Genomic DNA, 23222 nt, shown 5'->3' on the forward strand with positions numbered 1-23222 from the left:
GTGGCTGCGCCCCGGCCACCCGCCCGTGCTCCCTCACATCGCGGCTCCCCAGCGCTGTGCCTGGCAAAGCCGATTACTCACCGGCTTTATGGCTCACTCCTCTCCCCAGCATCTCCTCCCACCTGGCTCCAGCGCCTGGCACAGCCCCCGGGGACACAGGGGTCCCTGGCAGGGGGTGGGGGCCATCCTCATGGTGGGAGGAAAGGGGTGCTGCACCTCCCCAAGTCATCCCCAAATTCCACCCCCTCCCTGCCAGCACCAGGTCCAGCGGGGCTCCTGGTCCTGCTGCCCCAGCTCTCAGCATCTCCCCCCCGCACCCTGAGTGAGTCGGGGTGCACAGGGCCACCCTGCTTCCCCCCACCCACGCGAGGGTGCTGAGCCCCAGCCCTGGCTGCACGACCCCTGGGCCAAGAGCAAATACTGGGGTGCAAAGCAAATTCCCCCCCGACCCAGTGCCCACCCCCCCAGGCCAGCAATGAGGACAGCACACGGGCTGGGAAGGTTTTGGCTGTATTCATTCTGGAAGGAGATACAGGCAGTAACACAGAAGCTTTGCAAGCACAGATACATACGTGGTCTCACCAGACCCCGCTGGAGTCGGGGGGCTTGCGCTGGGGACCCGATCCTGTCCCCGGGCTGCGCTTGAGGCAGGGGGTGCCCCATCGAGGTGAAAAGCGGCAATCCCTGTCAACAGCTGGATGGACCCCAAAATTCCCTTCACTTCTAAGAGCCTCCATGGCAAACCAGCCCTGTCCTGGACCGACCATTCTTGGCCTCACCCCACTGGAGAAGACCCCAGCTAACCACAGCCAAGAAAAGCAGGGGTGAACCCCAAAGAGGGGGTCCCGCCGGGTCCATCACCCCCTCGCCAAACCCAACTGGTCCCAGGATGCAGCTGCGGTGGGTTATCGCATCCCCTCCTCCTCCATCTCGACGCCGCGCACAGGGTTCCCAGCGATGCTCCGGAACGCTCGGCTAAGGCACAACTTGGCTGCTTAAAAAGAGGAGAATCCAGAAGGAAAGAGGCGCCTCGGGTAGGAAATACAGTACGTGGTGTGACGTGAGAGCAGGGGGCTGGTGAGGGGGTAATGCCCGCAAGGCCATGGAGAGACAAAGGGCATCACCCACAAGCTGCCGGAGCCCCCGCGGCGGCGCTGAAGTGAAACGAGACGATCAAATTTAACAAAAATAAGAAGAATTCTGGGTTCAGATCCAAAAAGATAATCAAGAGGGTTGCAAAACGATACGCTCTGCTCGAGAGAGCGGCTCTCCATGACCTGCACCAGAATGGGGGCTCCCAACGCGGCCGCTGCCCCAGCACCTTTGCACTGATGGGGATGGCGCTGCTTCTCCTCATCCTATATAAAAAGCTTTGGCAAAAAGGATATAATCTAACCAGCTATTAAAAGACGATCTCTTCCTGCATGGCTGCTCGGTAAACATGATTTCTCGGTGTCTTTGGCTGAGTTGTTAAAAAAATTGTTGAAGCTGAAAAGCTATTTTTTGTGGGTTTTTTTTATAGAAATAGATCTTTTTCTTTACAAAAAAAAAGCATCTTTTAGCATTTTTATATATATATATATATATAAAATTCCTGCTATAGAAAACAAAACACCCAACCTTGGTTTTTTAATATTTTTCTAAAGAAAAGAATTATTCTGCTTTGGGAAAAACGAGCTGGAGATGGCCGGGAAACACGGGAATGGTGTCGCCGAGTTACATGATGCTGCAGTTCTGCACAGCCTGAGCCTGCGGGGGCAAAGACAGAGAAGACAATGTGAAACCCCCCAGCGCTGGTACCGGTGCCAGCAAAGTCCGCACGGGACCGTCCGGATGCGCAGAGCACGCACACCCCGGCTTCCCCCTTGGGATAGAACAAATATCCCTCAGCTGGGATATTTGAAGCACTGAAGTCACACATTTGAGCATTGATCGATAATCTTGATTAATAGTGAGCGTATTAATATTCAAGTGCTGAAATATTCGTGTTATCAGCAGGGATAACACTCGGGGACAGAGCCATGGAGGGTGAGGGATGCTCCAGGGCTGCTGAGCATGGGGTGGGGAGGTGTTATGGTCACATCCTTTTCCAATCCCTCTAAGACTCCAGCATCCCCTTATAAAGAAGCTGCTATAAGCCCAAAGGTGCTCCGGGCAAGAGGAAAAGCAGAAAGAAGGAACCCCAGGTTCCAGTGTAAGTTGGGAATGAGCTGTTGGAGCAGTGAAAAGGGAGCTGGGGGTCCTGGGGACAGCAGGGGGACCATGAGCCAGCACTGGGCCCTTGTGGCCAGGAAGCCAATGGGACCTGGGGTGGGTTAGAAGGGGGTGGTCAGTAGGTCAGAGAGGTTCTCCTGCCCCTCTGCTCTGCCCTGGGGAGACCACACCTGGAATCTTGTGTCCAGCTGTGGCCCCTCAGCTCCAGCAGGACAGGGAACTGCTGGAGAGAGTCCAGCGCAGCCACCAAGATGCTGGAGGGAGTGGAGCATCTCCCATGTGAGGAAAGGCTGAGGGAGCTGGGGCTCTGGAGCTGGACAAGAGGAGCCTGAGGGGGGACTCATTGCTGGGGATCAAGATGGAAAGGGGCAGTGTCAGGAGGATGGAGCCAGGCTCTTCTGGTGACAACCAGGGACAGGACAAGGGGCAATGGGTGCAAACTGCAACACAGGAGGTTCCGCTGGAAGATGAGAAGCAACTTGTTGGGGTGAGGGTGGCAGAGCCTGGCCCAGGCTGCCCAGGGGGTTGTGGAGTCTCCTTCTGTGCAGACATTCCAACCCGCCTGGACACCTTCCTGTGTAACCTCATCTGGGGGTTCCTGCTCCGGGGGGATTGCACTGGATGGGCTTTCCAGGGCCCTTCAACCCCTCACATTCTATGATTCTCTGAGGAGAGGAGGGAAGGAATCCCTCTGCAGTGCTGCCATGTCAAGGGAGGATGATGCAGGGACATAGTGGAGACCCAGCAGCGCAGGGACACCCTGAGCCAGGCCTGGGGGCAGCACTGACCTGCCGACGGGGGCTGGAGTTCCCCAGGAGGTAGGACCTGGACACCAGGCCTTCCCCAAGGCCCATGCTGCCTGAGTCACCAATGCTGCGGTAGCTGCGGGTGACGGTCACACTGGAAGTGGACGACCCCGAGGACACAGTGTTGATCCCGGCGTTCTGGCTGCCCGACTTCTCGGCCGGCTGCCCGCACGTGCCACAGACCACGGTGCGTGAGCGGAGGTTGTACTCGCCGGGGTCACCAGAGCCACTGCAGGTGCCCTGGAGGTGAGGGGGGAACAGACAAAGCGACCTTGAGCACCTGCCTGAGCATCTTCTGCCTTGAGCATCCTGCCCCGAGGGCCGTGGCAGCACTGCCAGGAGGGATCTTTGAATTAGTCTTCAAAAACAGTTTGTAATCCACCCATCCTCACCATCATGTCAGGTAAAAATAATAAGAATTATAAAAAATAATAAAAATAAATTATAAATATGATAATATTTATAATCCCAAATGACTGGGGCTGGCACAGTGTGGATGGGTGACCTGTCCCTGCTGCCCTGTCCTTGTCCTGGTGAGTGCTGGGGCCAATCACCCCGGGCTCTCAGCACGCGGGAGACACCAAACTGTGCTTATCTAAGTTTGTCCCTTCCCTTTGGATTCTCTCCCCTATTGGAGCGAGCGAGTGGCTGCGTGGTCATATTGCCAGTGTGGGTTAAACCACGACACCCCGGGACCAGCGCCTTCTCCAGCGTGGTACTCACATGGTGATGGCGATGGTGCATGTTGACATCATCGTCATCCTCATCCTCGTCGTCATCATTGATGATCACGGTGCGGACCAGTTTTCGCATGGCCACCTCCTGCGGGGGACAGGAATAGAGTTGGGGGGGTTTGGTGTTTGCCGACCCCCCTGTGCCCCGAGCCGGTGCTGTCGTGGGGCTCTCACCTCCCCGTTGGAGTTGATCAGGGCCGTGCGCAGGCTGTCCCCGGAGCCCCAGCTGCTCTGGGCTTTCCACACCATGTTGCTGGGTGGGCTGTGGGTCGCCCCGGCCCCTGAGGCCCAAATCTAGGGAGAAGAGCACAGAGAAAACCAGCGTCTCAGGGCTGCACAACCCAGACCCTGGGGAGGCGGGTCTGTCCACCCAAAAACGCCACGTGCCCTGGTTCCAACCGCTCTGTGTCACCAACAGCCCGGCTGGGTTTGGGATCTCGGCCGGATCGTTCGCCGAGCAGCCACTCACCGTGACCACCTGGCCAGCCTTCAAGGTGAACTTCGGGGGGAAACGGTAGGTGATGGGGGGATCGTCTCCATTCTGCCGCTTGATCTGCCAGTTCCCCATCGCCTGGTCCTGCAAGAGAGAGAGAGCAGCAACCCTGAGATCCCCCAGTTCCTCCCCAGCTTGTCCCAGTTCACCTGCTGCCCATGGGGGGAAGTGGAGAGGGGTCCTCCCTGAAGGCAAACGTACCTCATTGGACTTGTTCCTGAGACGGACAAACCTGCCCTCCAAGTCCACCTCCTCCACCCCCACACGGCCGCTGGTCCGGGCATGGTGGGAGAAACTGGTCCGACTCTCACTGTCCTCCAGCTTCCTCTTCTTGGAGGAGCCCGGGGTGGACAAATGGCTGCGGGACCCCCCTTTGTGGGAGGACGGGCTGGGGGACAGCCTGAGCCTGGGCGGGAGGAGAAGAGGAGATGGAATCAGTGAGGACACGAGGGTTGGGACCCACCGAGCCGCTGGGTGCAGTGCCTTGTGCTCACCGCTCCTCTTCGCCCTCCAGCAGCTTGCGGTAGGCGTTGATCTCCATGTCCAGAGCCAGCTTGATGTCCAGCAGCTCCTGGTACTCATCCAGCTGCTGCTGCATGCGTGCCCGCATCTCAGCCATCTCCCGCTCCTTGTCGGAGAGCAGGCGCCGGTTGGTCTCGCGTTCCCTGGCCAGAATATCCTCCAAATCGTGCAGCTTCGCCTCCTTGGCAGCCAGCTGTGTGGGGAGGGAAGGTGAGGGTGGCTGCTCCACCTTGGGCCACCCAAAGGAGGGGACCATCCCTGGGGTCGGCCACGCAGGGGGACCCCTTGGTCACGACTCACCTGCTTCTGCAGCTGGCTGACTTCCGAGGAGAGGTTGTCGATGCGGATGCGGGTTTGCTGCAGCTCCTCGTGGGCAGCACCCACCATGTTGCTGTTCCTCTCAGCCGACTGCTTGGCGTTCTCCAGCTGAAGGACAAGACGCGGGGTCAGCACCCCCAGCACCGGTGCTGCGCAGGGGACAGCAGCACACGCGTGCTCCTCACCTTCGCCCCGTAGGTCTTCTCCAGTTCGTCTTTGTAAAGCCTGATCTGGGCTTCGTGTTGGCTCCGCAGCTCCTGCAAGGCTTCCGAGAGCTTGCTCTCAAACTCCCGCTGCCGCCCGTTGTCGATTTCCACCAGCCGTGTCTCGTGGCGGCGCTTGGTCTCCCGCAGCTCCTGGGGACGGGTCAGGGGACACAGTGTCACCTCGGCGTGGGATCGGCTCAGGATGGGGACACAACACACAACAGGTTATCCCAAGCGAGCCCAGCACCGCAGGGGTCCATCGCGGCTCACCTCGCTATAGATGTTCTTCTGGAATTCCAGCTCTTCCTTCAGCGTCTGCAGCCGGTTCTCGGCGTCCACGCGGCGCAGCATCTCATCCTGCAGCTGCTTCTTGGCTTCGCTCAAGGCACTTTCCAGCTGCGGAGAATTGAGAAGGATTGTCAGGGCCGGCGCCTGGGGACCCACTGGGCACAGCACCCGGTGCCACCGCCCCCCGTGTCTCTGCCCCACAGCCCCCGGGCAGGTGGAGGATTGAGGGGACCATGGGGCAGCTGGGGACAAGACGAGGCCACACTGTGAATATTGTGTTCAGTTTTGGGCTCCTCATCATAAGAAGAACATTGAAATACTAGAGGGAGTGCGGAGGAGGCGATGAAGCTGCTGAGGCGCTGGAGCACAAGTGTGATGGGGAGAGGTGTAGGGAACTTGGACTGTTTAACCTTGAGAACAGGAGGCTTATCGCTGTCTACAACTACCCGAAAGGAGGTTGGAGCATGGAGGGGGTTGGTCTCCCAAATAACAAGTGATAGAACAAGAGGAAACAGCCTCAAGTTGCGCCAGGGGAGGTTGAGGTTGGATTTGGGAACAATTTCTTCCCCAAAGGGCTGTGGGGCATTGGAACAGGCTGCCCAGGGCAGTGCTGGAGTCACCCTGGAGGGGTTTAAAAGGTGTTTAGACAAGGTTTAGTGCTAGAGTTGGGTTATGGTTGGACTCAATGATCCTGAGGGTCTCCTCGAACTGAAATGATGCGATGGTTGTATGATTCTAAGGCTGCCCCTGCTCACCTTGGCCACCTGCGCCCTCAGGTCCCGCACTTCGGACTCCAGGTTCCTCTTCTCGCCCAGGGCCGTGGACAGCGCGGCCTCCTTGGAGTTGAGCAAAGCCTCCACGTCCTTGAGGCGCGCCTGGGCCGCCAGCAGGTCCCCTTCCTTCTTGGCATTCCTGCAACGCACCCATGGCAGCGGTGACTCACACGGCGAGGAGAGACCCCGCGGCGCCTCCGCACCCCAACCCCCAGCATCACGTCAGCGCCCCTCCCGTCACCCCCCAAAAGAGGAGCAGGATTGTACCCAACGCCCACCCACCAAAAGGAATGGTGGGTCCCAGCCACACGGTGGGTCCAGCACTAGTTGGGGTCCCGGGAAGCAGAAAGGGTTGGGGTAGAAATGGGGGAGAGGGGGTGTCGGGGTGAATGGCCCGTGTGGGACAGACACAGTCAGTGCCCGGCGGCTCCGCTAGGGGGCGCTGCGGGACCGGCGGGGACAGGGTGACAGGGCGGGGCGGGGAGGTGGAGGGAGTGGGGAGGGTGAGGGTGACAGTGAGGGTGACAGTGTGGGGTTGTGAGGGTGATAGTGAGGGTGACAGTGTGGGGTTGTGAGGGTGAAAGTGAGGGTGACAGTGTGGGGCTGTGAGGGTGACAGTGCGGGGTTGTGAGAGTGACAGTGTGGGGCTGTGAGGGTGACACTGGGGGTGTGTGTGAGGGTAACAGTGAGGGTGACAGTGTGGGGTTGTGAGGGGTGACAGTGCGGGGTTGTGAGGGGTGACAGTGTGTGTGGGGGTGAGGGGTGACAGTGAGGGTGACAGTGGGGAGTTGTGAGGGTGACAGTGCGGGGTTGTGAGGGTGACAGTGTGGGGGGGTTGTGAGGGTAACAGTGAGGGTGACAGTGTGGGGTTGTGTGGGGTGACAGTGTGGGGCTGTGAGGGTGACGGGGGGGTTGTGAGGGTAACAGTGAGGGTGACAGTGTGGTGTTGTGAGGGGTGACAGTGCGGGGTTGTGTGGGTGACAGTGTGGACGGGTGTTGCAGCACGAGGGGTGTTGCAGCACGTGTTGTGGTGTGACGGGTGCAGCGCTGCGCAGTGCGGGACGGGGCTGCACGCTGCGGCAGCACCTGAGGAGATTCACAGAACAGTTTGGGTTGAAGGGACCTCCCCATCTCCCCCAGTGCCCCCCCTGCCATGAGCAGGGACATCGTCACCAGCTCAGGTTGCTCAGAGCCCCGTCCAGCCTGGCCTGGGATGTCTCAGGGATGGTTCATCTACCTCCTCTCTGGGTACCTGGGCCAGGCTCTCACCACCCTCAGGGCAACAATTTCATTTTATCCAGCCTGGATCTCCCTCCTTTAGTTTAAACCCATCACTCTTGTCCTATCACAACAGGCCCGGCTCAAAAGTCTGTCCCATCTTTAAGCCCGGAAAGGCCGCACTAAGGTCTCCCCGGAGCTTCTCTTCTCCAGTGAACACCCCAACTCTCAGCCTGTCCCCAGCAGAGCTGTTCCAGCCTCAGATCATTCCTGTGGCTCCTCTGGCCCCTCTCCAGCAGCTCCATGTCCTGTGCTGGGGACCCAGAGCTGGCCCAGCACTGCAGGGGGGTCTCACCAGAGCGGGGCAGAGGGGACAATCCCCTCCCTGACCTGCCGCCCGCGCATCCTTTGGGCTGGGCAGACACCAATGGTGTCACCGCAGCCGTTCTGCTCCCCGGGGCGAGCTTCCAGCATCACGGTGCAACCCCGTGCCACCCGCATTATCCCCTCCCGCTTTTTAAGCCCTCTGGCAGCAGCTCAAGGCCATTTCTCACAGGCAGCAGCCTCCAGACACGCCACCGTGCGCCCAGGGAACCCGATCCGCCTCAACCACCAAAACGCAACCGGGCACTATTTCGGTAGGCCCTATAAAAAGAAAAGAACCCACACGCTTTCTGCAGCACCCACCGGCTGCCGTTAGCGGGGCGGCTCGTGCTGCCGGCTCACGGCAGGGATTGTCACCCCGCGAGCGGGTGTACGCCCGGTTGGCGCGATGGCAGCGGCTGCGGTGGCCTGGGCTGTGCGCTGGCCGCACGCCGGCGCGTGGTGCGCGTTCCGGGGCCGTGCGCACTCACCCGCGCCATGAGATCACAGGTACAAAATACCACGGAAGGGCTGGCGGTACAGCCGGCACAGCCGGCACAGCTGGCCCCAGCTGTGGGCTCTGGCCCCGCGACACGACCGGGAATGTTGGCAGCGAGACGCCAAGGAGGGGTTCGACTCCTCTCCTACCCACCGGGACCGCGACCCCAGGGCCTGGCGTCCCCGACGTGCACGTGTAGATGGGAAACTCCTCGCTCAGCAAAGACTTTCCTGCTTTTCTTTCCACTTTGTGACGGAGCCAGCACGGAGAGCTTGTTCCGCGACGCGAGGCGCTGCCGTCCTCCATTAGCCCCCTTTAGTGGGGAACCGCGGTCCCGCTCGCCGCAGCCACTGCCCACCGCGCCGGCGGGTCCTTCCGCGCAACCCACGCCTTTCGTGCCAGTGACTCATAGGACAAAAATGCCATCTGGGAGGGGATCTGGAACCGCCACAGCTCATTGTAAGCAACATTTGAAGCCGAGTTCTCCCATCTGGCAGCCGCTTGCCAGCGTGGCTGGCTCCCCGGCACTGCCGGCAGGGTTTAATCCTTGTTTGAGTGAACCCCTGTTTAACGCTGAGTAGAGCTTGCCCTCGGCGTTTTGCTTCTGCGGCTCTTTGCTCGCTGTCAGTGCAAAGACTGGGGTGCAGATGGGGGTCACCGGCTCTTTGGGATGGCGCTTGTGGCACGTGCAGCATCGGGCACATCCCAAAGCCTCCGACTCTTTAGGGGAGAGAAATACAGGAGGGAAAATGCTGAGACAAGACGGTCGCACTCGTGTCGCTGCAGTGGCAACAGGTTCACCCTCTCCGGGGACTGGAGGGATCTAGGGCTCAGGGGAAAACATATCAATACCTAGAAAGCCTCATGGTAAATCCCAGAAGGGGATAAATCCCTTTTCCTTAAAAACCCACCGTGCCCACTGTGCGACACTGGGGAGGCCAAGACGGGAGCTCAAAGCTCCACGGCTGGGCTGAGTTTGGAAGCAGCTTTGCAGGAAAGAGAGGAATCAAAGAGCCCTGTCCCGTCCTTTGGGAGTCTCCACGACGTGGCTCTGCCGGACCTGAGCATCCCCGCCGTGTCCCCCCAAAACACAGCCCCGTGTGCCTCCGGGTGAGGTTTCATCATGGGTACAAACCCATCGGTCCCCACAGACCCTCGTGGCCCCCGTCGCAGCCCCGCCGGGGTTTGGGTTTTCCCTTTGCCTCCCATTGCGTCCTGCTTTTATATCTCCAGCTGGCACCGGGCTATAAATAAAGAGGCGCGTGGCAGCTGCGTCCCTCCCGCTGCCCTCGGCAAGGGGACCAACAGGGACCTTCCTCCTGCACCTCGGAGCGTTTCACTGGGCTCCTTGTCCTGCCTATGAGTGCCGAAAAGATCCCGAATCCTTTGCCAAACAGGGGACATGGGACCGGCATCCTATAGGATCCGATCTGCCGTGCCAGGGTGCAAATAACAACCATTTGTCGGAGCCAAGAGGGGAAAACACAACAGAGCCACCAAATCCTCAAGAAACAAACGTCTCAGGAGAAAAGATGGAGGGAAATGGGGCCTCAAGATGTTTTATTTTTAGCTCTTAAAAAAAAAAAAAGGAAAATTGCAGCTGAGCTGCCAGAAAATCTGAATGTTAATGGAAAGTTGGACTTGCTCGGCGCTCAGCACAGACACAGAGCCAGGCCGGCAAAGCTGACATGGTGGGTTCAAAGAGGAAGGGCTGCAGAACCCTTGGGATGGTGCGGGGACACCCCGAGTTCTGCTCTTGCGCCCCTGGGCTCTGCACCAAAACCCAGAATCCCGGTGGATCTGGGAAAGCTGAGACATCCGGAGAACCACGAGCCACAACGGAGAAGCCAAAGCCCACCAGATGCACTTAAAACCTCCTTGGTTTTGCCCTGTGACACATCACCACGAGCCGTCTCCGAAGCACGAGGCTGCTGTTCGGCACCGAGCTTTGCACGCTGCGAGGGGAACGATGAAGCCAGTGGGAGAAATGGGGGTTCCCATCCTTCCCGGCAGCCAAATTGCAGCCACGCCGCCCCAAACAACGTGCCGAGTCAGGGGAGCTTGTGGGCTCGTGCCCTGTCTATAAATCTCTTTGCACGTGTGCGCAGCCCCGGGAATGCCGGTTTCTCAGGAAAGCTGGTGACACACCAGCCTGCTCCTCTGCAACAAGACGGGGGGAACACAGCCCCAGAAAAGGCTCTACAGCACATTTCCAGGTGGGGAAACTGAGGCAAGGGAGTCAGCATGTGCCCAAGGAGGTGTGTGGTGGAGCTGGTTGCTGGAGGACCCAGGAAACTCCTGCTCTGCCCCACCTTGGGCTTTGCTGCTGCGCACTGTGAGGCGTCCAGCACCGGGATCGGTCCTGGGGATCATTCACCCATCGCAGGGATCACTCCCTATAAACCAGGGATGACTCTCTATAAACCAGGGATCACTCCCTATAAACCAGGGATCACTCACTCATCACAGGGATCACTCCCTATAAATCAGGGATCATTCCCTATAAACCAGGGATCGCTCACCCAACACAGGGATCACTCCCTATATACCAGGAATCACTCCCTATAAACCAGGGATCACTCCCTATAAGCCAGGGATCGCTCACCCATCATAGAGATTGTTCCCTATAGCCAGGGATTGCTCCCTATAAATCAGGGATCGCTCCCTATAAATCAGGGATTGCTCCCTATAAATCAGGCATCGCTCACCCATCACAGGGATCGCTCCCTATAACCAGGGATTTCTCCCTATAAATCAGGGATCACTCCCTATAAATCAGGGATCGCTCCCTATAACCAGGGATCGCTCCCTATAAATCAGGGATCGCTCACCCATCACAGGGATCACTCCCTATAACCAGGGATCGCTCCCTATAACCAGGGATCACTCCCTATAACCAGGGATCACTCCCTATAAGCAGGGATCACTCACCCATCACATGGATCACTCCCCATATCCCGGAGACCAGCCCCCCCAGGACAAGCAGCAGGGACAGCACAAGGAAAGGCGGTCTTGGGAAAACCCCCCCAGTGGGGCAATGGGAATGTGGCAAAGCAGCTTCTCCCAGCTCCTGACTCATCCGCGCCGCTGCGCCTTTGCCAGATCACCAGGATAAACACCAGCCGGTCTCCTAGCAGGGGAGCTGTAAATAGCCAGCACGATGTATAGCGGGGACAACATCTGCACGGAGCCAGCATCCTGTTAGGCACCAAAACCCCGCCAAACGGCATCCAGGGGATGCCGGGCTGGTTGTGCTCAAGGATGCACGGAAACAGCCCCCACCCGGCAGCGTTGGCTGTGCCAAAGCCCCTTCCCGCGCCACGGCCGGTGCCAGCTGCGCTGCCTGGCGCTCGCCCCCGGGGCCAAGGGGCTCCCGCAGCTCCATGTGGTGCCAACAGGGCGAGAACAGCTTGTTGGCATCTCCTAAAGGTTGGGCTTCCCCCTCCTGGAATTGGGATCTGGCCTTGCTTCGCATCCTAAAAATGAACCAAAACAGCTGCTTGGTTGGGAACCGGGAAAGAGCATTTCCCAGGGATGGAAATGGACCCTTCGGTGTGGGGCTGCCGAAATCTTAGTCCTTCCACTAAACCCCGCCTGGAGTTGCACACACATACAAAGTCAAGTCCAACTGGACCCGCTCAGCCGATACCCCCAGGAATCAGCTGCAAATACTCCCCACGAAGCCTTTAGGAGCTTTTCTGCTTTTGCTGGATACGCTGGAGCAAACCCCCCGCGCCGTGCCCCCGCATCATTGCCTCCGACGGGGGAAAGCAATTAGGCTTCATTAGCACCGCGACAAACCGATGCACGTGGCGTGGAGTGATGGGCTTCCCTCCCTTTACTACTTGAAAGCTGGAAACGCTATTTCTGAGAATAAATAGTATATTAAAAAGCTGACAAAGGCCGGGGAGCCCCGGTGCCACCCGCGCCCGTCCCGCGCTGTCACGCCAGCGCTGGTGACTCATCCCAGTCTCCGCCAGCAGCTCAGAATGGAAATCCCAAGTCACCAAGTGACGTTGCTATTTGGGCTGAGCCCCCCCTAGTAACAGGAGGGCTCTGTGGCTTCGAAGGGCGGATGGTTTTACCAGAAGGGGTTTTATAGCTAGAAAAGGGGGTTTTGCCAGCTCGCACGGGGGAACAGACAGGACTTGGGTTTCCAATGTGCTCTGGAGGGCAGCGGGTGAGGTTTGCGTCAGTATAAATCCACATATCTGCACAGACAAAGGGCAGGATTTATTCCCGGCGGAATAGGGAATATTGGAGCAGGGATAACAACGTCCCACTGGTGTCTTGGTGCATCTGAAACCCCCTTTCGCAGCTGCTGTTAATTCTTCCAGGGTACAAGCGGCCACAGGAGACACACAGAGAGGAGGCAAAGAGATGGGAAAGACACCGGGGCCGAGTGAGCGAAACGAGGGCAGAATTCCCTCTGGATCCCCTTCACACCAAACCCACGTGCCTGGAGCAAGCACCTCCAGGCTGGGATCGAGTGCTAAGTGCCACCAGTTGGAACTTGATTCAGCAAAACCGCTCCGGCCCCAGGTTTGTCTCCGGAGCCACTCGCAGAGCGCAGCGATCCGTCTGCACGGGGGAAATAAACCCGGGCAATGTTGTTGTCCGTGCGGGTCCCAAGGGAATGGGAATGCTGGAATTTCCAGAGGGAGGTTGGTCCCTCACCACCAAAGGCTTTAAAAAGCTGAACATCTCAACTGCTCCGAAAACCACAGTCACGCTGATCAGCCCTCGGTCGCCAGCACAACCTAAACCCGGTTATTACGAACATGCCACCTTCCTTTTGTTGGCTTCCCATATAGAATTTTGAGTCAAGTTATCTACAAGACACTTGATGACCCGGACTTAAACCATCCTAAATAAAGATTAAAGTAATAATGTCCTTCACCAGATAAAAACAACTGGAGTTGTGCTGGGAAGAAACTCTTTAGACATAGCTCAGATATGTGAATACACCGCCTTCCACATCGCTTCACTTTCCACCTTCTCAGGACAACGTTTCAGTAGAAAAGGCACAAGAAGAAGCTTTTTTTTCCCCAGTTTGGAATTACTAACAATTTGTAGCGTTGTATTTAAAGCTTAACCCTGCGTTGCATGTATTTCTGTCTTTGGGAAGAGGTGAGAACAAGGAAATCCAAAGTATTCATTGCAATACTGTGAGCACTCACGATGGCGACGACGGCAGTTTCGTACCTTTAATATCACGGACAAATATTCGCACAATTACATTTTGGACGGAATCAAAGTCAAGTGATTTAGCTCAGTCTTGACTATCTCATTCAACACAGCGAATTCCAGTGTTTGCAATAACTGGGTTAAAACTTAATGGGAAAGTTTTGTGTGTAGGTTTTTCGTACTTAAAACGACTCCTAGTGTTGCATCTCCATACAAATCCTAGAACATTCGATTTACTTTAATATATGAACGAGAAACGCAAAGCCTATAAAACACTGCCTTAAAGGATGAAGACAAAGTGCAGATTCCCAACGCTTCCCTGGGGAATTCGACACGGGGAGAGGCCTTGGAAATGTGGTTAAAACCGGTGGGCTGAGTCACCCGTATTAATCACGTCTTCTGGATCGGGAGCGTTGGGGGGAAACGAGCCGTAAGCTCCTGTTGCGCTGGGACCTGGCGATGCAGACAGGATGCGGGGCAGCAGAGGAGGAGCAGGGGTGCAAATCCAGCCTTGGGGATGCAAATCCCAGCCCTGGGGATGCAAATCCCAGCCCCAGGAGCAAGGAAATGTTGCCAATGTGCAAATGTGGCCGTTGCCTCCTTTCCCTCTGCATGCACGTGGCATCTCTGGATGCAAAGCTTTGCATGCGGGGAGCAAGCTGCACCCCCACCAGTGCTGGAACACGGTCCCTGGGTGAGATGAGACAAGGCAAAGAGGACCCAAGAGATGGAAAACTAGGAGTAAACTCTCCCTTCTTCCTCTCCAGCAGCAGCAGCTCGCCCCATTTTCCATAAATCTGCGTATGCAAAGCTATTAGCCAGCAAAATTTGCTTAGAAACAGAGCAGAGGATTGTTTGACACAACTGCCGCCCATCGCCCTGGGAACAAAAGGGTTTGCTGTCGCGGCTCTGAGAGCGCCGATAACGGGCAGGCGAGGTGTTTACACTGCCACAAGGTCTGTTTGCATGCAGCAACGGCGAGGCCGGCGCGGGCTGCACCGGAGCTGCCTTGTTTGCCCGTTGCCGGTGTGAGTCACCGCTGGGGTGGATGCCGGGATGGGTCTGGATGCCGGGATGGGTCTGGATGCGATGCCATCGGGAGAACGCAGCTCAGAGCAGCGGGAAGGCGAGCGCTGGTGCTTGGCCACGCTCTGCCATACGCAGCCAGTTCAGTGGGTGCTCCCCACCGGCACCCGCTGTGCGAGGATGGAGCCCAGACCTGTTCAGCACGTGCGCAGGAAATAACCACTTCCCCACCAGCGAGGGCTGCGGACGCGGCATCCCTAGAAAGCGCAATTTAGCCCAAAGCGCTGCATGCACAGGATCGTCCTGCAAACGGGGCTTCAGCCCCCCCATCACCTCCCTCTCTGCTCTGCCCTGGGGAGACCACACCTGGAATCTTGTGTCCAGCTGTGGCCCCTCAGCTCCAGCAGGACAGGGAACTGCTGGAGAGAGTCCAGCGCAGCCACCAAGATGCTGGAGGGAGTGGAGCATCTCCCATGTGAGGAAAGGCTGAGGGAGCTGGGGCTCTGGAGCTGGACAAGAGGAGCCTGAGGGGGGACTCATTGCTGGGGATCAAGATGGAAAGGGGCAGTGTCAGGAGGATGGAGCCAGGCTCTTCTGGTGACAACCAGGGACAGGACAAGGGGCAATGGGTGCAAACTGCAACACAGGAGGTTCCGCTGGAAGATGAGAAGCAACTTGTTGGGGTGAGGGTGGCAGAGCCTGGCCCAGGCTGCCCAGGGGGTTGTGGAGTCTCCTTCTGTGCAGACATTCCAACCCGCCTGGACACCTTCCTGTGTAACCTCATCTGGGTGTTCCTGCTCCGGGGGGATTGCACTGGATGAGCTTTCCAGGGCCCTTCAACCCCTGACACTCTGGGATCCTGGGATTCCCTCCTGCTCAGCCACATGTGCTTGCACAGCACCGGCCACAGGACAAGCCCCAGTCCAACAGCTTCTTATAGAGTGACAGAGCCAAGGTTAGGCTGCAATAAGCAGCCCCACTTGCTAGTTGGACATGTGTGACACAGGTTTGTGTTTCTGCCCTTCAAACGGGGGCTCTGAGTGCAACCCAGCACCATGCCAAGGAGAAAACCCGCTCCCCGCCACTCTGCTTCCCCAGCTCCATGACACCCAGGCTCAGGTTTGCACGGCTCTCCCTAATTTCTCTGGGCACCCACAGTGCTGTGGGGAAATGATGGACAGAGTGAGTGTGCTGTGTGGTGCTCAGGATGGGGGGAGCATCCTTGCACCCCACAGATACAGCTGGGCAGTGGGTTATCCGCAAGCACCCATCACACCAGGAAGGAAGGAGCGGGCGAGTGTGGCTCTGGAGCCGTGGGGCCTCCCGGAGCCGCGGTGAAGTTCAGCCCCAAGATGTGCAGCTGAGCGTGACTCATCTCCCCATTCATGCCCAGTTGTGCTGGTTTGACTGAAAACGGCTTAATTTTCCTCATGCAGTTACAAACCTTCCTTTCCCATCGCTCGTTATTTGGACTTAGTTTGAGAACAAGAGATACCAGCCCAGCACAGTTAATGTGTTTAATTGCTCTGCTCTGAGAGCCAAGGACACTCTGAGCTCTGCCCGGAGGAATCGAGGAAGGGGGATGGACGGACAGAGCTGGACTGATCAATAATAGTATTCCAGTCCATTTGCATCATGCTAATTATTTAAGTAGAGTTTGGCCCTTCCAGTTTGCTCTTCCATTCTTCTCTTTGCTCTGTTTTGTCGCAGCCAGGGGAGTTTCGGCTCCCATGATGCAGAGTTGGGGCTTCAATGGAGAAAACGTGTCCCTAAAGTGGTATTAAATAAAGCCCCAATAAATCGGCACTACCGAGCACCGCGGCAGGGAGATGCCACATGTCGCTTGGCCGGGGCTGGGTCACCCTGCTGGGTGACAGGAGGACAGAGGTGTTGGAAGCAAGAGCCGGAGCAAGGTGCCGGAGGTGGCTTTTGTCCAAGAGGCTTGAGAGACATTCGTTATCAGAACCCCCTCCTGCAGAGGTGCTTCCGGGCCACTCGCAGCCCCAAAGCTGCAGAAGAGCCATTGCTTGCTCCTAAATCCTGCTCCATCACCTCTTTGCAGGGACATAGCGCTGACCACAGCAATGGTGCAGCCCCGTAATTAATCAGGGTACAGTACAGGCGGTGCGGCACTCACTGTGCACACCCAGCGGGCTGTTGGGGAACTTTGTCCCCATTGCTGTCACACCTCCTGGCTCTAAACACATGAAGGCAGCTTGGAGCACAACCCCAGCCACAGGTACTTTCACCCTCAGTGCAGAGAGGAAACTGGTTTATGATCGATGTTGACTCATCGTCACCCAAGAACAGCGGCGCCCTCACCCCACTCTGGTTTTGCGGCAGCTCTGTGGGCTCAGCTCAATGCACCTCATTAAACCATTTCCACACCCTTCGCCTCTCATCAACACCCACAGTCGCACCGTGGGACTCACAGACATGTTGCAACACCCTTCACAGACAGAACCGTGGGCTGCCCAGGACAGCTGAGGGCGTCGTGGGGTTGGTGCTTGGGGTGGCAGCTGCCACCACATCCAGTGGGGACAAGGGACCAGGGCAGCCCCGGGCAGCTGTTGCGCTTCACACTGGGGCCATTCAGCTCTTGGCAAGGAGGAAAGGGAGCGGAGGCAGGTGGGCACCCAACCCCAAAACCCTGGTGAGGGTTTGCGGGCGACCAACAGCGGCTGCGGACAGACACGGGTTTCACGTGGCACCGGCCTCAGCTGTTTGGGAACACGCCAAGTCCAGCACGGAGGAACAGGCTCAGCAAACGGCCTCGCAAAGACATGGGGACAGAAAACATGGGTGATTCAGCCAGCGCCGGGAGAGCGGGCGGTGATTCCCAACGCATCTCGGACATGCTGGGCTGATGCTCCCCATGGGGAGAGCTCCGGTGGGTTCCTCCCGCCCCACAGCACGGGAGAAAATTGCTGTTCCCAAAGGGCACAAATTCAGTAAAATAAGGAGCTGGCAGGAGCCCAGGGGCCGCACCCTGGCCCGCCATCCTCTTCACATGCCTCTGCCGAGCGCCCTGAAGTTGAAGCACTAATGGGATTCAGACAACTGAAGTGACGCACATGAGGCTGGAAAACACTTGTGGCAGCAAACGTGGCCAGGCAGGCCGGGGCTCGCCACGCAAGGCACAGGACGGCACGTTCCACCCCAAACTCAGCCCCGTTTCCCTTCAAGATCGCTTCTCTTTAACCCCCCAGCTCTGTGGTCGAGGTCCTTAATTTGCTAGGATGGATCCTACCGTAATAAAGAACGTTTCAAGGCAACAGGACTTCCCGTCGCTCCCCTGATCCCTGCGAACGCGGCGCTGAACGAGGAGACGGCGAACGCAGGCGGGACGAGAGCGGAGCCGCAAAACGAAAGCGCTGGAGCTTTTCCTCCTGCTCGGTGAGCCAGGAAAAACTGGGGGCTGGATGTTTGCACAGACAATAAATAGCCCCCCCCACCCCGAAAAAGCCAGAGGGTGATGAAAGTCTCAGCTTAGAAGCAAAAGGGCTTTTACCACGGAGCTTTCAGCACAGCAGCTCATGGGGAGGGTCGGCTGCCCGGCCACCCCAAGCTGCTGTATCTGGGTGTCTGGGGAGAATACATCTACCCAGAACGCTCAGGGACGTGTTTAAGAGGGTCCCAGCCCCGGCTCCATGTCGCCAAAGCATCCCCCGGCTGCACAAGCTGTTCTTTGTTTGCTCCAAAAGGGCAAAGCCTCTGAGCCAAACCGTTCCCTCCCTGGCAGGGTGACAGAGTGGGGAAAGAGCCCGAGGTTTCCCCCCCACGCAAAATGTTCCAGCACAAACACATTGCTACAGCGGGCGGCGCGGTGGCGGCGCCCAGCCCTGCGGCACAGAGGCTTTGTATCTTTTCTCCCCCCCAATAAAGGGGTCTCGTTCACCTGCAGCTCCCTGGACGGTCATTGCTGAGCACAGCACAGGGCAAAACCCACCGGGGATGGGGAAGGGCTTGGGGTTCAGCCCGGCACCCTCACCACTGCCTCCTTTGTTCTGCCCTCGGATGAGCTTCTCCCCCACAACAGCCTTTGGACAAACATGATTTTTCCTCATTAGTGCCAGGGATGAGATCTGGGCTTGGGGAGGAAGAGGTGCTGCCAAGGTACCAGCTTAATCGGGTTAGGGGCTGCAATTCAGGAAGCCATCGCTCGTCAGCCGCGCTGCTAATGAGGGCCTGGTTCCTGTTTCGGAGCGGGGAGCGGCTGCAGCTCTGGGAACCCCCCAGGCTCCCCTCTTGGGGATGAAGGTGACCCAGTGCTGTTATCATACACCTCTGTGCCCCCAAACCAGGGCTTGCGCTGACCAGCGCCGGCGCCTCAAGGTTGTGGGATGAGGTGAATCAAGGCTGCGGCTCCTGTTTGCACCCCAGGAGTCAGGGCATGGAGGGGGGCGATGGGCAGGACGGGGCTCAGAGCATCTCCATGCTGTGCCTGTGTCCTCTGAAGTCCTACCCGTTCATCCCGGGGACTGCAGGTGAGGGGCACTTGAGATGGAGGGAGGAGGGTCCAGGCTCTCCCCACGCCCTGGGAAGGTGCTGCCAGCACCCCTGAGTCACCAGCCGCCCTCACCACACCCTCTGCTTGGCCCCAAACGTGGCTCCAACATGGGGCTGGGCAGCTGGTACCGGAGCACAGGGCCTGGGGGACGCGTGTGGGGGTCCCTTGTCCAGGGACACAGCCAGCGCCAGGCTGCACAGGGATGAGGGTTCCCTCGTGCAGGGAGCCAGGGGGGTTTGGGAAACCCTCCTGCACCGAGAACAGCCAAACAGGCAGGGAAAGGTCCAGGCCACGAGTGGCTGGCCAGAAGAGGGGTGATGGGAGGCAGCTGGTAAGACAAGGGGCAATGGGTTCAAACTGGAACACAGGAGGTTCCGCTGGAAGATGAGAAGCAACTTGTTGGGGTGAGGGTGGCAGAGCCTGGCCCAGGCTGCCCAGGGGGGTTGTGGAGTCTCCTTCTGTGCAGACATTCCAACCTGCCTGGACACCTTCCTGTGTAACCTCGTCTGGGTGTTCCTGCTCCATGGGGGGATTGCACTGGATGAGCTTTCCAGGGCCCTCCAACCCCCCACACTCTCTGTGTGTGCACTGCTCACTCCAGCTCTGCCACACACTGGCCAGACCCTCATCCACCCCCACAGCTCTCGCACGGGCGCCCCAACAGCCGGTGAGACCGGTCTCCCGTCCGCACACCCTGTCCCGCTCCCGCCAGCCCCAGAGAGGGAACCATCTCCTCTCCCTCGCAGGGTGGGCCCAGCACCCGCCGACTCCACCAGCGCCGGGCACGCTGCCCGCAGCCCGTACACACCGTACCCCGCACCCCCAGCCCCCCGCCCTCCCTCCTGCGCAGACAAGACAACCCCGGCCGCGGGCAGCAGCGACGCTGCGGGTGCTGATAACGCGGCCCCGGAGCCGCCTGCCCCGCGGGTGATACCTTGTGCTTCCCGGGGGCCGATGGGGACAGCAAGGGGAGCAAAGAGCCACCGTGTTACTTATTAGCCAAACAAGGTGGCACCACACTGAGGTCAGTGGAGCTGACCCAGGGGCTTGGGGGGCAGGTGGAGCCGGCAGGACCGGTGTCTCCCTGCCCGGCCCCATGGTGGAGCGGAGCAGCACCGCACCGCCACGACAGACCCTTCCCACCCCGTGAGCGGCTCCAACCCACCCACAGGGTCCAGCTCACGGCTGCCCCGTTCCCAAAAGATTTGGGGCATCCCGGCCAAACCGAGCTTTAGGAGCGACATCACGGCGTGGCAGCTGATTTGTGCCCCTCTTTGAGCAACTGCCACATCAAGAAGGTCCCCAGTGACACGGGATGAGCTGCAGCCCCTTTGCAGGGATTTTGGGGGGTTGAAATCAGCACGGGTACAACCATCCAAGGAAGTGGGGACACACCAGAAGCAGAATGAATAGCACCAGCGTCCCCCGGCAGAACGGCTCTTCCACCCCGCAAACAGTGACTCAGAGACGACTCAACGCATTGAAACACCTCTCTCCTCCTGTTCTCCGAAATCAGTGGTCTGAAACCCCACCGAAACCCACCTCCAAACCGAGAGCTGCTCTGTGGGAATCCCCTGCCAGAGCACTTTTGCAGGGGGACCTGTCAGCGTTAGCAGAACATGCACAGCGAGCTCCAGGGGCGCAGCCCCGCTCTGCAGAACAGCGCACGCAACGCTCAGCTGCAGGCCGGGCATTTTTTCCAGCCCTCCAAAGATCACGGCCAAGATAGCTCTGGGTTTGCATAAGGCAGCAAAAGCCTTTCGACAGCTCAGCGCCCCATCTCTCCAGCTCCCCGGTCCTCGGGATCTGCCGTGCAGCGAGCGGGGCGAGCAAAGCCGCCTTATCGGGGCGCAGAACCGCAGCAGCAGCGCACGGGAAACAGAGAGCTAAATATAAAACGCGGCGCAGCTTTCAAAGACAGCTGTAAAAGGCTGCGCGTTCACCCCCTTCCCAGTAAGTAGAACGTTTATGGCATCTTCTGAGGAAGTTAATTTTAGTGTCGTTTGGTGCGGACTCGAAATGAGGCATCCGGAATAAAAGGGAAAAGATTAAATGGAGAAAGGGGGCTGTCCTGGTGCTGCCCAGCCCAGGTTCTGCCCCAAGCCAAAGCCGATGACAGAAAGGGACGCGCTTGTTCCTTCTATGGGGTGGGACCTGAGCACGACCGGGCCATGGCCCCAGCGCCCATGGGCTGGCAGAGCCCTGGGGAAGCCCAGCGGCCGGTCCCTGCTGTGACACCGGCCAGGGAGCCCTGGCCAGGGATCCACGTCCTCAGGGGACCGGCTCTGGGCATGTGCCACTATCCCAAAAGGGGAGGGCAGAGGCACCCGACAGGCGGTGGCAATGAGGAGGGCATTGCTGGTGTCAGGAAGCAAAATATATAAACCTGACAGGAACGGGCTGGGGGAATTTCAGCCTCAAAGCAGCCCTGCAGCCCATCACCGAGAGCCAGCCGATGGGAACGGGATAAGGCGTTGCCCGAGCGTTGCTCGCCCCAGAGCAGGGGACCCCGCAGAGCACAGACAGCTCAGCACAGGGAGGGTTAAGACACTCAAAAGCAGAGCAGGTTCTTTAACCGGTGCCAAAGACAGCAGAGGAAAATAGGACGAGCAGGCGAGATCTGTGGGCAGGACGGAGCCAGCTGGCTGGCAGCGCTTCCCGCTCGGCACCCCGGCGCGGTCGGGAATAGCTGCAGGACGACGAGGGCGGAGGGGCCAGCCCGGCGCTCGCACCCACGTCACGCACATGCTGCCCGGAGCCGGGGACACGTCCCCTCGCCCCAGCCCCAGCTCCGTGGCTCGGCCCCAGATCCCCTGTCCAAGGGCATCCCAGCCAAAGATGGCGCTTGGAGGGAGAGCAGGAATGCCGGGACAGCTTCCCTGCTCCCGGTCCCCACCACGGACACTCCTGCCCCAGCCGGGTCACGCGTTTCCCCTCTCCCTGCCTCCTCCAGGTTGCTCCTTCCTCCCTCCCGGCTCCATGCCAAGCATGACGACAGCGACCGTCCCGACACTGTCCCCCCCCCGTCCCCAGGGCACTCACCGGGCTTTCAGCTCCTTGTGCTCCTCCCGGACTTTGCTCAGCTCCAGCTGCAGCCGAGCTCTCTCCTTGGCCACCGAATCCAAGGTCTTGCGGGCGTCCGCCAGCTCCGACTCGTAGGCAGCCTTGATGCCCGAGACCTCTCGGCTCACCACCTCCTCCGACTCGGTGATGCGGAGCCGCAGCCCGGCGTTCTCCAGCTCCAGCGAGCGCACCTTGTCGATGTAGACGGCCAAGCGGTCATTGAGCTCCTGCAGTTCCTCCTTCTCCTGCAAGCGGGTGATGCGGGTCGGGGACAAGGGGGTCCCCGAAGCCCCGCTGCGGGTGCTTCTCTTCTGCGAAGGCGTCGCCATGGGGTCCGGTGTCGAGGCAAAGGACACAGCGCAGGTCACAGCTCAATGTCCCACGCCACCCACCCAGCTGTCTCTGCTGCTCCCGGCTGTCTGAGTGACTTGCTTATATCCCAGCTGGGCTGTGCAGCGGGAGGAGGAGCTGCGAGGAGGAGGAGGGTGGAGTTATCCGAAACCCGGGTGGAGACAACCCACTGACATCAGCCAAGGCCTTCGCTTGGGAAAGCATCCCTGGGAAAAGGGGCCCTGGGAGGGCAGCTCTGGGGTGGTAGCCCAGGGCCACCCCTCTTGCAAACACCCTGTGCCCCCTCTTTTCTAGTGCACCGCCCCCAGCTGAGCTGCCTTTCAGCTTGGGGGGGACATGGCAATGGCTAAGCGCACCCCAAGAGGGGCTGCAGCAATGGGGCACAGCCAGGCACGCTCAGGACATCACTGACCCACAGGACAGGTGTTGGGTGGTCCTGGCACACCCCCAATGCAGGACCCCCAGGACTCTGGAGCCCCACAAACCCTGGGGACCCAAATACAGTGTCCCAGGTCACCCAAAGCACCATCACCTGGGGTACCCCAGAACCCCAAAGCATCACAAACATAGAGAACTCTCCCCAGCACCAATTCTCCCAGCACTGCTTATGCCCATTTCCCAGCTCCCCCCAGTACCAGCTGTGCCCACTTT

At 58.9% G+C, this 23222-nt stretch overlaps 1 protein-coding gene across 1 annotated transcript; it reads right to left on the reverse strand.

Moving 5' to 3' along the window:
• Positions 1-494: 494 nt before the first annotated feature.
• LMNA (lamin A/C) lies at positions 495-22683 on the reverse strand. The gene is made up of 12 exons (XM_021283250.2): positions 22200-22683; positions 6337-6493; positions 5564-5689; positions 5273-5443; positions 5070-5195; positions 4742-4962; positions 4449-4653; positions 4224-4331; positions 3929-4048; positions 3744-3842; positions 3003-3260; positions 495-1749 (listed from the first exon to the last, which is right to left on the reverse strand). The coding sequence occupies exons 1-12, from the start codon at positions 22547-22549 to the stop codon at positions 1717-1719; spliced, it is 1974 nt and encodes a 657-aa protein (XP_021138925.2). The 5' UTR covers positions 22550-22683; the 3' UTR covers positions 495-1716.
• Positions 22684-23222: the final 539 nt, after the last annotated feature.

The sequence above is a fragment of the Columba livia genome, chromosome 28 (genome assembly GCF_036013475.1).
Source record: "Columba livia isolate bColLiv1 breed racing homer chromosome 28, bColLiv1.pat.W.v2, whole genome shotgun sequence".
Classification (NCBI taxonomy): domain Eukaryota; kingdom Metazoa; phylum Chordata; class Aves; order Columbiformes; family Columbidae; genus Columba; species Columba livia.